At 45.4% G+C, this 15,578-nt stretch overlaps 1 protein-coding gene across 11 annotated transcripts in view; it reads right to left on the minus strand.

The window, feature by feature from the left end:
• NCAM1 (neural cell adhesion molecule 1) overlaps nt 1–15,578 on the minus strand; it is a 170,587-nt gene that overhangs the window by 17,034 nt on the left and 137,975 nt on the right. For 8 of the 11 annotated variants that reach the window (XM_080366742.1, XM_080366739.1, XM_080366744.1 and 5 more), the window contains 2 exons: nt 14,616–14,740; nt 12,581–12,761 (listed from right to left, as the gene is read on the minus strand). In XM_080366742.1, coding sequence (XP_080222868.1) covers nt 12,581–12,761; nt 14,616–14,740 — 306 coding nt within the window. Of the gene's footprint in view, nt 1–3; nt 9,203–12,580; nt 12,762–14,615; nt 14,741–15,578 lie in introns of those variants that run through there. The other 3 variants (XM_080366749.1, XM_080366740.1, XM_080366741.1) reach the window with 1 other exon arrangement.

Below are 15,578 nucleotides of genomic sequence, written 5' to 3' on the forward strand. Positions count from 1 at the left end.
GAGACCAAAAAGAGAAGAAAAGAAAGCATTGTAGTTAAAAAGTGAGTCAGGGCTAGTTATGGCTCAACTTTGGCTACGCTTAGGTCACATGGGAAACTTCCAGAACGTACACCCTCTCTCTAGCAGCCTTGTGTTATAACCAGTACTTTATCCTCAAGATGTGCAGGACCATCTACCTGAAAAGACAGATTCACTTGCACGGGCTTTTCCCCTCCCTGTTGGGCTAAGGCCTGGAAAGCAGGCCACAGAGACCTCTCCTACCATAACATACGCCTAGCTGGAAGGCGGAAGGGCTCCTCCTTCCTTCCACCACTTCCTCAAGATGAAGGCTGCCTCTAGGGTCCAGAGCGACCTCGGCGCTGCCAGCCTGGCACCAAGGACAAGTGTAAGCGAAGCCTGGACTCTGAGGCTTGACTCGCCCTGGTGGGACACAGAATTCCCGGTGATACCTGCAGGGCCTCAGCAGCGATTAGCCCTTTACTTGGTGAAAACAACAGGAGGAACGAAGCCCCTTCCTGTCGCTCAGTGAGACCCAGCTATCGGGAGCTGAGAGCGGTAAAGCCTTTCACCTCATCCAGGGACAGCTGGGCTCGCTGGGGAATGCTCTGCGAGCGCCTGGGCTCAGGTACAGCCAACAACCCAAGTAGCCTTCTGAGGAGGCAGGTGGTAGAGATAAGCAGACTGTCACACCTTGTTGACACACTGTTGACATCGTTTCGGTCACAGCAGCTGCCCTTGCCACCACACCCCATCTCCACCACGTTTCCCCAGCTATAGAACAGAAAAAAATACCTTGCCTTTTCCAGTACACAAGAGGACAGCAGGTGAGAGGTGGTGATGGAGACCTAGAAAATGCACGGGGTTGCCCATACAGCACTAACTTCAGGGGAAGTGCCTTTAACTTTCTACCTGCTTGTAAAATGCTGAGCACTTGCTTAGAAACAGGGAGTGCCCAAACACATCAGTTAGTCCTGTCAGAGCCTTTGATCATCACAAAACCAGCCGGCACCGCTTTGCAGGTTGCCAGCAGCAGCTTCCCAGCCTCTTATTATCATACCCTGCACACAAACTACTTTTTGTTCCCCTTGTTGTGTTCAGAGTAATTCTTCCCAAGCTGCTGATCTGCAGCCAGAGCACTCAGCTGATGGTTCATACAGTTCAGCTCCTCTTTAGAAGTACCAAACTACTCAAAACCTGCTCGCTAGTCTCAGCTGCCACACAATCCGCCTCTCGCTACGGGACTGGGCACGCAAAGGCCTGTGTGTGCACCTGACAGAGCTGTGTAGTGATGTTTACTGAGCCAGCTGAACAACAGCAGCATATCTGTCATTGTCTGTAAGAGTATTTTTGTTTTTTCTTTCAATTAAGATGCAATTCCCTTCATTTCTGCTGCATTTTGTTAGTGCTGGATGTCACAACCCCCGAACACTTTGAGTATTTTCGTTGCAGAAAAGCCCAGCAAAGCACCTTTTTCCCCCAGCCCGACCTACGCTGACTTTGACAGGTGAAGAGATCATTTCCAGGGCTTGCAGCCAGAGCGCCATACCCTCTGCCACACATTTTATTACTTGAAAACAGGAGACGGAACATCTTTAGCATCTTTTAGAGTGTTGTTTCATTTTGTGACCCTGATGTGTATTTAGGAATCCAGACTCCAACAGGAAAGTTTCTTTCTGAATTTGACTGTATGTAGAAGTCACTCTGAGGCACTCGACTGACACCTATATCACAAGTCCATTAAATGCTCAGCAGAACATTTGTGCCAGCACCCTGGAGCAAGCTACATAATTAAATGAATTAATCACCCTCCGATGCATGCAGGGAGTGAGGAGGCCACGTATTTTCTCTCTTCTAATGCATTCAGGATTCTGGCATGAATTATTCAGTAATTAACATGTTCCTGTTCACAGCAGCTCCTGGAGAAAAAGCTAAAGATGCGTCAAACTTTTTTTTCTCATCTACATCACCTTTCTGGAAATGAGCTCCTCGGCAGGCTGCTAAAGGTGCATTATGGAAGGCATTACAGGGGGGATGACAGGTTCCTTGTCGTGCCTTCACAATATACCTCATCTCAGTCATCAGAGCTGGAGTGAGACGAAGTATTTGGTCCTAGGACAGATGGAATTTTCCCATGTGCCAGACAACATCTTCTGGAAAATTCCATTCAAATGAGAGTCCTACTCTTTGCTTCCTCTCCCCACCAGCTTTTACAAGACCCGTCAGTATCAACTATAAGCCCCTTAAGGTCAGGAATTACCTGTGGCACAAACCACATCTACAACCTTACACACTGCCCACTCCTGGGCTGTGAACCGCTGCGTGTGACCCACGTGAACTGCAGGAAGAACAACTGCAACAACTGCAACAACTGCAGCCCCTCAGGACAAGGACAGCTGCTGCCCTGTGGCACGGCCAAAACTTCCGTGTCCTCAGCAGGCAGCACAGAGCCGCCGTCTGCGAGTGCCTTAAGTGTTTACACACAGTATCGGACTTGGGCAAGCTGCTTTACATGAATAGTAAGGAAAGAACTAATTCCTTCCCTGTGCAGGAATCAGTTCGCTGTGCCATTGGAGAGCAAAAGGTTCAGGCATTCCCACGGGATCCTGGGCCAGCCTGTTACCATTTCACTTCTGGCAATCCTAAGGCACATGTATAAGCAGGGATACAAGGAGCTGGAAATGAAAGAATCCCTCTGTCTTTGGCATCGGTATGACTAATGGGGGAAAGCTATTCAGAAAATATGCTGAGGAAGGAGACGATTCAGGGAAATATCACAATCATGGCTGAAGAATTAAAAAAACCCCAAACTTGGAAACTCAGTCAATGTAACTTCAAATAAGACGTACAGGGAGGAATTAGGTGATTGTAGCCCTATATGAAGCAGAACAGTATGTATAATAAAGGCACTTTATTTGAGCAAAGACACAACACGATTCAAAAGCTGGAAGCAGAAGGTAGATGAGCACAGGAATAAAGTATGAAATTTTAACAGAAATCCCCAAGTCAGAGCAGAATGTTGTATCTTTCTCCATCAAATCTGGTTGAATAGAAAACCGCGTTACTTTCTAAACATGGATTTTAGGCAGATTATTTAGCCCTACTGCAGAAAAGCCTGCCTGAATACTCACCTCTTCTACTTAGGATTAGTACCAGAAAGCAAAAATGGAAGAAAAAGATGGTTCCTGTTCCAACATTTGCCATTCCACTGACAATGAAGTGGCGGATTCTCACGTGTTTGTGTGTGCATGTGTCTACATTTCTGTGACTAGTGCTTGGGAAGCAGAGTATTAGTTCTCTGATAGCCCTTGGCAAGCACTAGGATCCAGTGGGACAACAGACGCTCTGCAAAAAAAACCCCAGCAATTACCAGGCCCCCCCAAACCGACTGATCTTGCTAGTGGCAACATGTACGATGGAGAAGGTGCCAGGCTTCTGCTCAAAGGCCCAGTGAGGGCTCTATGACTCCATCTACAGCAGCCTGCCTTAAATTTTGCTTCCATTAGCTTCTTGTGAGGCCCTGAAAACACAACATGAACAGAAGTCTAAATGCTCACAGACAGAAATCAGACAGCTCTTGCAGGTATCCCAGGTTTTATGAAACTTGTCCAAACCCCAGGCATGTTATCAGATAACCTGCAAGGCTATTTTCGCATGAAAGGTTAGAAAAGATCAGATATAGTAGACAGAAAAGATGGTTTTATGACTAGAACAACAGGTTAAGATGTTCCAACCTACCACTGATTTTCTCTGTGACCCTAAGCACCCCTGAAACAGCAAAGCTTCAGCCACTGCGACTGCCAGAGATCCGCTGGAACCAATATAACCAACAGCTCGTAGCAAAGATGTGCCCCACTACCCTTCCGCCGTGCCTCAGGGTCCCATCTTTTCTGTTTAGAAAGCAGGGGCATAAACTATTGAGAAAACTACACTAGGAGGGCTCCTATATACCTACAAAATAATTCTGAGTTTCCTCACAAGTCCGTTTGGTTTAATTAGCGTGAAGATACAGTTCTAACCCGGACTGCTGTGGTCTTGCAGCCACAAAAAGTGACCCGCAGCTGATGCACAGCACGGCACAGAGCACCCAAGTTACACTGGGATTCTGTGCTGTCCATGACACCAAGCACTACTGTCCCCACAGAGCCAACTTTTGCTATGACAAATACAAAAGAACTCTTTTCTCTCTAGACACCCGAAGGAGAGCTACTGAACAGTTAAGGTACAAGCCACCTCTCCTTTCTCCCTCCCTTCCAAAACATCATCCTTCCCGCTCGGCCCCTCCACCCCAGGGAACACTAGCAGCTACGCCAGGAAAGGCTGCCAGGAAGAAGAGTACGGAGTTGGGGAGAATAAGAGCAAATCTGCAGAGGAATGCCCTTGGTTTTGTGCTATTCTCAGATCTTAAGTTTCTGGCCGTGGAACTGTAATGGCCTGCAATGTTTTCTTTTTTCTAGGCTACTAAGAAAGCCCTGCAATTTTCAGTAACTTCCAAATCTCTTCCACTAGTTCTGGCTTTATAAATTCTAATTCATAACATGAATTGATATTCCAAATCTTTCAGAGACGAGCAATAAGGAAGAATAATATAAGAATTGTTAAAGACCCCATGAACTTTGAGACTGTTGGTGCTGCATTTCTCTTTTCTGTATGTATTTTGTAAAGGCATTCTGCTGTTGCTATAAAATGCAGGAAGCATGTAGTATATTATTCAGTTTCACAGACTGGCACATTTGATTGAATTGAATTGATCTACAAACACTTCAAGAACTATTCACTCCATCCTATAGCTAAAATCATGTTGTATTTAATCAAACTAATATTTAGACACTTAATATCCATAACAAGTTTGCTGGTGCCTAAACCAGTTCAGTGCACAAAAGAAGGGTGTAAATGAACCGTCAGGATGTTGAGCACCAGCTGCTACCACCGTGCCTGTGAGAGTACACAAGTGTCACCCAGCGAGTGCTCCCGCGCAAAGAGGCGGTGGACATCTCTGACCCGATCCAGAGCACATCCAACCTGATGAGACGCTTGCTGCCGAGTCCCTTTTGCTAGTCTCAGGACTGAGAGGAATAATACTTCCACAAATCAAATAAGGAAACAAAAAATGTTCAAACATTTGAGTTCTTAATTCTAAAGAAGTGAAGAATTTATTCACTACAGATTATTTTTTTCAATGGAAAATGAGCTTCCTGCAAGACTGACCTTTGTAATCACCCTTACGTTACAGTGTAAAATGAAATGACCCATCAGTTTTACTTCCTGCAACTCCGTACAGACATCTGCCCTGCCAAAGGGAGCAGAACTACTCAGATGCATCTTCCTGGGGTGGGTGTCTCAGAGCATGCAGAGAATGTTCAGGCACAGGCAGACAAAGAGACAAAAAAGGGATGGAGAGAAGCAGATATTATTCCAGGCATCTCAAAGGTCCTACAATATTTGGCAGAAGAGAGGGGAACAAACAAAACAAAAATTCATGTCATGCATCAGAAGGAAAAAACCCCAACCAACCTAGGAGAAAAGCTATTTGTTCTCAGTGGATGCTACAGCTGTACTTTGTAAAGACTCACAAGTATCCTTTAAACAAGGGGTGCCACGTTTTACAGACCTCGTTCTCTCAGACACTCCACACAATTTGTAGTGGGGAAAAGCAGCATGCAAGCAACCCTCTATTCCAAGTGCAACAGCTTCTGTTCCCACACAGATTTAGGCTCCACAGATTTAGGCTTGCTTTCAACTTAGCTGCTAGGTAGCAGAAATACACAGCAGCCTGTGGAGCATTTCTTCCAAGACAAGAGGGTGATGGATGTTTCCCAAACCCACTACTGATCTCCTTTCAGATTGCCACCAACACCGCGTGGCTTCAAGCTGTTACTTTCCTGTGACTGACTCCCTTTCCAATGATGAAAAGGGGAATATGAGCATGCAAAAAAGTAAAAAACTATAAGCAAAGAGTCACACAAAGATCCTCATTTCAGGAGTAAACCAGACTGTAAATCTGAACAGCTGATCTGCAATCTGACCACTGCCACTGCTGCCCCTCTTGTACGCTACTGCATGCACACACTGGCTGCTTGTGCCACTCCACCAGCTTCAAGAGTCAGGAGAGCTTCAAAAACTTTTTATCTAGCAGAAACTAGGAGGTGTGAACAATTGCACCCGATCCTGGTGGAGCAGAACATTATCAAGCAAGGCCCTCCTGGAAAATGAAGGCAGCCATAGTAATGCTTTGACAAACATCTTTGAAAATACGTAAAGACAACAAACTCAGAACAGGGCTGCTGGAATCCCATGGGACATGTGAGATCCTGCAGGGCCCTGCGGTTCATCACACACACGGGAAGATCTTTTCTAAGGGTCAGTGTTCCAGCCCTCCAGTAGGTGTGACTCGTTCACACGGAGTGTGTGCTTGCAAGGTTGCGTGTATGTGCTGAAAATCTGAGCGTTTGAACGACTCCTGGTTCCAGATCTGAACCTAGGTCCCACCTCTGAGCATAGAAAAAAGAGAGCTGGCTTTTCTGCAAACTTTTTAAAATTGTATTTTATTTACATCAAGAATAAGGCCTGGGACCTTGTCCAGCATTGACTGTCAGACCTCAAGGACCTGACATTTATCTAGTATCTGACATGTTAGGAATCCACATCAACTGGTGGTAAAAATATCAGTTATGCTCCTTATGTTTACAAACACAGGGACAGAAGCTCTTTTTGCATATATTCCATGTTGACTGGATTCCTGTTTGCCATTATGGGATTCACTTCAATTAACTAGCCTTGTAAATGACCTCCCATCTACGTGCCTGGGCTTCTCCTAGCCCCACGCTCAGGCAAAGCATGGTGCATCTCCACCGCCTGAAGGCACCTCTCCTTGAACAGGAAGAGCAGCCTCCAGAGGTGCCACCCTCTCTCCACGCAACGCTATATGAAGTTACAGTTTAGACAAGGTAATTTTAATAACCTGTGAGCTGGGTGAGATATCACAGCATGGTCAGCGTTGGAAGGGACCTCTGACGATCATCTGGTCCAAGCCCCTGCCGGAGCAGGTTCTCCTAGAGGAGGCCACGCAGAATCACACCCAGACAGGTTTTGAATGCCTCCATAGGAGGAGGCTCCACAGCCCCTCCGGGCAGCCTGTGCTGCACCCTGTCACCCACAAAGTAAAGAAGTTTTTACTCCTATTCAGATGGAACTTGTGTGGCAGTTTGTGCCCGTTGCCCTGGTCCTGTGGCGGGGCAGCACTGGAAAGAGCCTGGCCCTGTTCCCTGGACACTGGCCCTTCAGACATCTGTAGAGATGGGTACGGTCCCCTCTCAGTCTCCTCTTCTCCAGGCTGAACAGGCCCGGCTCTCTCAGCCTTTTCTCCCAGGGGAGATGCTCAGCCTCTGCTAGTGACCTCCGTCTGTGCCCAAGGGGAAACCCACGGTGCGAGCTGATATCAGCTAACAGAGGAACTTATTAAGTTTAGCTATAGGGGAAGGTCACACGGCTTTTTAGAATTATGATTACTCTTGCTGTATTTCCATAACACCAAGATGTAAACTCAAAAGATCCAACAAATTTCCTATACTGTAAAACACTGGAGGTGAGGGGTTTTTTTACAAATAAATCCACATGCTTTTGCGTGCAACACCTGCACAAAGTTTTCGTTTATAATTTAGATAGAAAAGCTGTTCACAAATCATAATGAACAAGGTCCGAATAAACACAGCAGAGACTTATATGCACAGCATAAACCGCACAGTTAGACGAGACTGACGGCAGGGTTTTTTCTTTGTCCCTATTAGAATTTTGTTAGAAAGACTAATCCCATTCCAGGCAACTCATAGTATTTGAGACATTATGTACAGACAGCTCAACGACTGTGTCAACAGTTTCACCCTTGGCAACCTCAGGCCCACTCACGGAGAAAGGAGAGACCCAGAGGGTGACATCCCCCCGGTTTCGAGAAGAGCATCAGAGCCAAATGGATTTCCCATCTGTCATGGTTTAACCTGAAACCAGGACACCATAACCAAGACAACTCACGAGGGGCACAGGGCGGTTCTGTTGGTGGTTTTTTTCTGTGTGGTGGGTTGTTTTTTGTTTTTGTTTTAAAGTAAGAACAAGAGAATAGAAAAAAGTCAACTGAAATTTGTTCAACGAAATGCAATACACAGAACTTGGTAACATGGTAACAAAGATGCATTATATTGCACCAGTTTACACCATGGATTAATCCTGTCTGGTAGTGTCACATGCACAGCTAACTGTGAATATTATTAACGATCAGTAATAATAATAATAATAATTTAGCTGGTCAGGTAACTTGATCCAAGCTAATCTTTTCTGTTAAAATGCCAAGCAAAGAGAGCTCTATGAAGTTGATCACACAGTAGTGGAAAACCAGAAAATGTTAGACAAGCATCCATTGCAAATGTGTATGCTCATGGGCTGCATTGTGCCCCAGATCCATCATGGGTCATGAGATACTTGACTGCACACCAGGGGCCAACTAGTCGCAAGGATTCAACCACATAAGGAATAAAGAAAGAAATCTCTTCAGTGTTAATTCCCACAAGATGTTTATATTCAGACCACCGCATCAGGAAAACCTTCTAATGGCCATGAATTTGAATCCACATGCAAAAGCCCACAGAGACATTCGGGCAACCAGTAGGATACCTCTGACAAAATCTTCTTTCTCTTTTTATAGTCTGTGGGTTTAGATTTGTGGATGGGGCTTTAGAAACCTTTTGCACAATACAGTGGTGATCAGCACCAGATGTGCAGAGAAATGAGTAAAAAGCAGCATCTTAAAAGGTTTTCAATATTGTACCTTCCTTTGATGAAAAACAGCAAGCAAACAACAACAAAAATCTTTCTTTACATTCATTAAAAAGGGAAAATTCATTACAAGTAACAAAAAAATGTTAAAGAGAAAAAACTTGGCTTAAACCTTTTTTTCCTTGTTACAAAATACTGACTCTTTCAAATGAAACATTTTTTTTTAAATGTTCTGTGGTTTTTGTTTTTTTTTTTTTTTCTGAACTGACATGATCCTCTGAAGCAAAGTTATCTGCTTTCACGCCTTGGTGGGACCCAGGCCTTTTCAAGCAAATACTGCTTTATTTTATTTTAAGTTTCTAACAGAGCAAAAGCAGAGTCACTGCAGAGAGAAGCAATGAAACAAAGGAGGACGACGTTGATGGACTTCCCAAGGTCGCTGCAGGTGCCAGACAATGGTTCCCAGGAGGGGAAAACATGGTTGTTTAAAAACAAATTTGGTGCATGTGGCAAGCGTGGATGTTTCCCCGTGAGATCCAAGGTGACATGTATGACGACAGACATAGGAAAGGAGTAAGGGGAAGAAGGGAGAGGGGAGGGAAGAAAGGACGAGGAAGAAAAAGAAAGAAAGAGAGAAAGAGAGAAAAATAGATAAAAAAAATTAGGTCATAAATATAGAAAACATAAGAATCAAAGGTTTATTTAATTTCGTAAATTAAAATGGCTAAAGGTTAAAGAAGAGCATTAGCACATTCACACCGACAAAAGGGCTGGTTCAGAAGCTCAGCAATGGCCAAAGCCGCAGAGCAGGGTCCAAGTCAGGGTTTATGGGGTTTGCAAGCAAATGAGATTAAAAATGATGGAACAGAAGGCTCAGCGAGAAACACAAGAAAATGGTTATCTGGTATTTGAAAGGACAACGCTGCCTTTTACATATTCAAAAGGAAAAAAATAAACAGTAAAGCTTTTGTGTAGCAGACAACCCACCTGCCTGTCCAAGTCCTTCCCCCAAAACCTGTTGTACCAAGGACTTGGAAAATAGATCCAGGTGACTAAAACCCTGGAGAAGCAAGGTCTCAGGAACACAGGACTGACTTTTCCATTTAGCTTTCCAGTTGCTTGTACACTACTCTAATGCAATTATTATTATTGCTACTACTGAAAATGACACCCTTATCCTTCCAACCACTTTAAGGACACCGTACCGATTACGGCAACAAAAGACTACATAATAAATATACATTTTGTCTGCAGGAAATTCCTAGCTATTACCTTCAAGCAGAGCAATGCCGTATTAGAGGCATTGGCTCTGACTTCTCCTATGTAGCTCCTTTTGAAATCAAAACGGAAAAGCTAAAAGCCATGTAAACGACAAGAGATGCTAAGGAAACCAAAACACAGAGCCCCTGACCTACTGCAGTTTGGCACAGAGCCCTGTGGGCTGCGTGTCGTGAAAACCTAGCCTGCCCTCTGGAAATATTTTCCCCGATGTTATTAGTTCAGGGATCAACTCAGGGAACCAAAGAGTCTGGAAACAAACACCTTGGAAGGCCTAATAGAAACAAAGTCCTCTACGCAGTGCCGAAACCCTAGAGACACAGTCACAAATCCAGCACAGCCAGCAGTAACCACGTCACTGCTCTACCTGCCCCTGAACCAGAGCACATCCCTGCTGAGGTCCAACCGCATCCATCTGTTGGGTCAATCCTGCTGCAAATTTGCACTCCGAAAAGACAGCTTCCCAAAGAGCTTCCGACATTTCCATGTGCAACGTTTGAGCATCAGCCCCAAATCCTTATTCCTCCTACGCTGCATGCCAGACTGAGGAATAACTTCAGAGAGGCCAAAGAAATTATATAAACCTGTGATAACAACCTGGGCTTTTTTTTTCCCCGCCCCTCTTTTTTTTAATTTCCTTTTCTCATTTTTTAGAGGGTTCCTGCCCACGCTACTGTTGGATTTAAAGGGCTCAGTGGCATCTGCGCTTGTTGCTCCCCCCATTGCCATGGGACATGGCAGTATGAACACCGTATTCCAAAGGCAACAGCACTCTCAGAATTTGCTAATGCGCCCGTGTGAGACATCCCAGTTGCCCCAGGTAGCTTTGTTGTCCCATTGGGCGAGTAACAAAGGCTGAAAGAGAACATCAGCACAGGAAGGCAGCAATGGTTGCACACAAAGGGCTGTAGAGGCACAGGAAGCCTCACCAGTACTTGCAACCCTCCCTGGGGAGATACGTCACGGTGCAAAGGAACCACTTTCTGCTGCTCCCAGCCTACCGCACTGGACTGTTCAACACTGAACTGACCGTAACGCACAATTATGTAACGTAATTGCCAAATTACCCTTACTTTCTCCTGCCACATCAGTCACAGTTGTCCTTCAAATATGTGAGGGTAGTAAGTATTAGAGCTGTTGAAAATGAGAATCAGAGTAAGTTGCTTAATGAGTTACTGAAGGTCCTTCCACCCAAAACTACAGCCTTGTTCAAACACGCATCCCAATTGCTCTTTTGCCCCATTTCCCTCCTCCTCCCTATCCTCATCCTCCCTACCATGCACATTTTGCAAGCCCCAGCCGACTCGGTCACTCATTTGTACGCTTAAGAACAGTATCTGGCCTGATCAGGTGGAGTTTCGGCATGCAAACCGCACAGGATCCCAGCTGTTCCCTCCCGACAGGAGTGGGCGCAGCGGGGGCAGACCAAGGATTAAAATCGCAGCGCAAGGGAAGGACTGGAGGAAACTCTCTAGTTGTTCTGAAGAAAAACACGAGACCGAGTTAACAAACTAGAAGACAGAATGAAATCCAATCACTCCCTTCAATATGGACCGTCAGCACCAATCCTGGCATGAACATGCCTAATTCTTGGCTGTGCAGTGAGAACTTGCCTGACACAGCTCAGCTTCAAAGTTTGTCCATCTGCCTTTTACTAATCAGAACTTTAATTTACAGTAGTCCAGCAATTTCAGCCTTGAGATTTTGCTTGTTTGGAGGGTCCCCCCCCGTCCACTTTTTTTTGCATGTGCACTACACTACTACTGTCCCTCCGGCAAACTGCAAAATTCCTAGCATCTCAGCTGATAGGCTCTGTTTTTTGCAGCGTTTGTGCTTCTATCTTACTTTTTAAGCACACTAATAAGTACAGTCTGTCTGAATCGAGAGTTTCCAGCAGCATTCTAATGCTAATTTAGTTTACTTTTTCCTGATGACCTACCCAACGTTAAAACAGTGCTGTTTTAAAATGACTCTAATTTGGTCTCCATTTCATTTCACAAAAAGCCTTCAGAGAAAGACTTTAACCTCTTCCCCTTCCAACCGCTAGCAAATTCCTTATGCCTTTATTTCTCCAGAGGCTGAGCTGGATGGACAAATGAGCAGTAAGCAAGCCCAAAGCAGATTTGGAAGGGAAATCTGCATTGTGAAAAGCATCGCCCCGGAGATCTGAATGGTCTCTTTTGCTTTAATTTAAAATGAGAATCCCACTTTCTGGTTTCAGAAAGCGTTTTCTATCCACTGTTTTTCTCACCCAGCAATCCTGTTACCCTGATACAAAAAGCCAACATTCCCTGTAAACAGTCAGACAAGGATTTGTCACGTAGCATTCCTAACGGTGTACTGCTAATGCTGTACATACTGTAACACGGACTACAGTACAGGTATGTACACGGCAAAAACTAAGCTTTGGATGGGTAACCAATTGTGATAATGGCTTTAAGCAAGCAAGTTGTCAGGGTTACTCAGGCACATTAAAGGATGCAGCACCGTTGCATTAATTGGAAGCAGAAAACAATGGTAAAGCTTATGACTGCTGTACCTGGGATGACAGTAGGCTGAGCAGAAGTTCGGAAAGCATAGTGAGCTGGTTTGGACTTCCCTTGCTGGTTTTCAGCTATCACATAAACCTCATACTCCGCATTCCAGTCCAGGGACTTGAGCATGACGTGGTCACTGCCAGACGGGAGTCTGATCTCTGGTTTCCATTCTGAGGAATGCTTCTGCAGCGCAGCGAGATGACAGGCAGGGATGCAAAGCACACAGCACATTAGTAGCCAGCTTGGAGAACGCTGTAACGCCTGACTAACAAACGGGGAAAGTGGGGAGGTTTCTACAGAAGCACACGCTCCTCAGCTAATTGGGGGGTGCAAAACATCGCGTGCTGTGGGCTCCACGTGGAGAGGACAAGAGGCACTGAAGCAGCCTCTTTCCTGCTCAGAATAATTTCCTGCAGTGTTACCATACCTGAAGAAAACCCATCAGTTCTTCCTCTCATCTCTGCCACATCACTAGACCACCTCCACTTCAGAGGGGAAAAGCTGCAACTCCTCTATGTCTCTGCCCTGCACAGCACTTTGTGTCCTTTCATGTCTCAGCACGCTGAACTGAAATCATCTGAGAGACAGAGACTTACCCCTTAACACAAGCCTGGCCCAGCTCACCACTGCCCTTCTACTCTGCACCCTTTGGGGAGATGTTAAGAGGCACACACAACTAGGAGCTTTGATAATTCCTACTCAGTTTCAGGCAATCCGGATGTACATCTCACCCAGATGAATTTGAAAATCCTGCTGCCAAGGTACTTTGAGACAGTCTTGGGCAGTTTTCTGAGACTGGAGAGAGCTAACACTTTTCCACCTCTGCTGGAATTTTGTGGTTCTGTGACACTAGATTGTCCTTTTGACACTCCAAAGACTCTCCCCGCTCTAAGAAGGGCTAAGTAACCTAAAATGCACAAAAAGATGATCGTAACAAATATTCGTGGGATTTCTAGGCCACGGTGCAAAGTCTGCTCTGTGACTTGACTCTAAGGACTGTTCATTTGTAGCATATAAAGAAAACTTACTAACAGCAATATGGGATTAGTTCAGCACCACATCTGCCAGCCTCAGCCACTGAGAAAGTGTCCTGCTTTCTTAACAGCTGGAAAGCTTCTGTATCTCAGCTCAAACACACTGGTACCGCTGAGCTGCTCCCAGGTGTATTAAGACTGAGAAAAAGTGTGCAGACAACAAGGAAAAAATAAGCTTCAAAAACTTCTGGCATTCTTTCTGCTGCCCGGAAGAGCTTCGTATTCTCATTGACCATCCCTCAGCGATGTGCTAGGCAATCTCTCTGACTGGGTGTTCTTTTGTAGGAAACAACCATCAAAAACCACCTAGCACAAAACAAGGGCCACGTTCAGCTTGCAACAATACTAGCTGCTCATCCCATAGATGTTCTCTCTCAAGACTAGGGCTAGATGTTTTGCTCTGAGAATCATGCATTTTGCAGTCCTGGGTATTTTACAATGAGAGCTGATTAAGTTCTGCCTAAAGGGGAACTGCTTCCAATAGCACCTCTCACTTGATCTGTGTCTATACTGACTACATGGATTGTCTTATCCAATAACCTGAGTCGTTATCGAAGCCCCCATTACTCAACCAAAGACAGCAGTTCCAATGACCAGCAGGAATTATGATTAGATTACGTGTCTGAAGGTGGGCAGTGCTCTACACTACAAACCTCTGATCCCCAGGCTATTCAAGCTGTTGCTGGCCATCCCACCTCAGAAGCATAGGAAATGAAACACTACTACACCCCTGTGATTACCATACGCTCACAATTCTACGGAAGACAGCACCGAGAAATAACCTTTCACAGTCAAAGGGAAAGAAAAGGAGACAAAGACTTTGTTGTTGCTTCTGTGCACGTCATGTCTCACACCCCACACACTCCCACCACCCCTGCTTAGCACGTGTTCCCGTGCTGGCCTGCCTACAAGAGCTGAGCGTCAGGGTTCTCTGTCTACACGGTGAAGCCTCAGTACCAAGCAGGCCAAATACCAACCAGGCTTGAGTGTCGGTCGTACTTACAGCTTTGTATTTGATCAGATAATGTCTTATTGGGGAGCCACCATCATCCTGCTTGATAACATTCACTTTAATGGAGTTTCCGTCTTCTCCCATCTGACCTTCCAGTTTGGGCGCGCTGGGTTCCCCTGAAACAACGGTGGATTTATGTTTATTTGCAATAAAGAAATAAATAATCAACACCAAAACATTAGGGAAAAAGTACTCATCAGAAACAGAAAAACACTTTGTTATGCTCAGCTGCCAGGGTACCAGCCTCACTCCGACCCAGCCACAGAGGCCCCCGTGTGCCTAGGGTACAAACATTTGCAAGACCCAAGTATTTCTTGCATTTGGTGGTTTGTTTTCACTGATACAAGTTACTGGTTTTGTGTGTGCCGGAATGGAGTCAGAGGCTGAATGAAAAAGATCCCACCCTTCTCCAAGAACATTCTAGAGCAACAACTGGCTCCTCGCATTTTTTGTAAAACACTGACGTGAAACCACTGGAAAATAGGGCACGTGGCAAACGGGCAGGCTGCTCCTGTGAAATGTAGATAGGAAGAGCATCGTTGAAAAGGGACATTATGCTTGTCATACAGACCTGTGTCTGCACTTTGAATGCTGTTCAGGTTTTACAGCTGCTGGACCCGAGACTCACTGGTGAGCTCACTTAGACGAGTGTGGAAAAAATGGTACTGAACCACACCAGCACGGCTTTCCAGTCAGCTTGCACGGGTGTAACTAATGACAATGAATACAGGCTGGAGAGAACCAGACTCCTTCACTCTCCTGTAATAACCACTTTTAAAAGAAAAAGCTATCATATCCCAATTTGCAGCCCTGGCATCAGCAGAAAACTGAGCTGTCATTTGCCTCTGCACGTCACACCGATTTGCAGCTACACCTTTCCCACCACGCCTCTACAACTGCTTTTTCTGGCCAGTTCCTCCATAACCTGCAGACACGATCTGCAGGGGGTGGCTC

The sequence above is a fragment of the Falco punctatus genome (genome assembly GCF_963210335.1).
Source record: "Falco punctatus genome assembly, chromosome: 16".
In the NCBI taxonomy this organism is placed as follows: Eukaryota; Metazoa; Chordata; class Aves; order Falconiformes; family Falconidae; genus Falco; species Falco punctatus.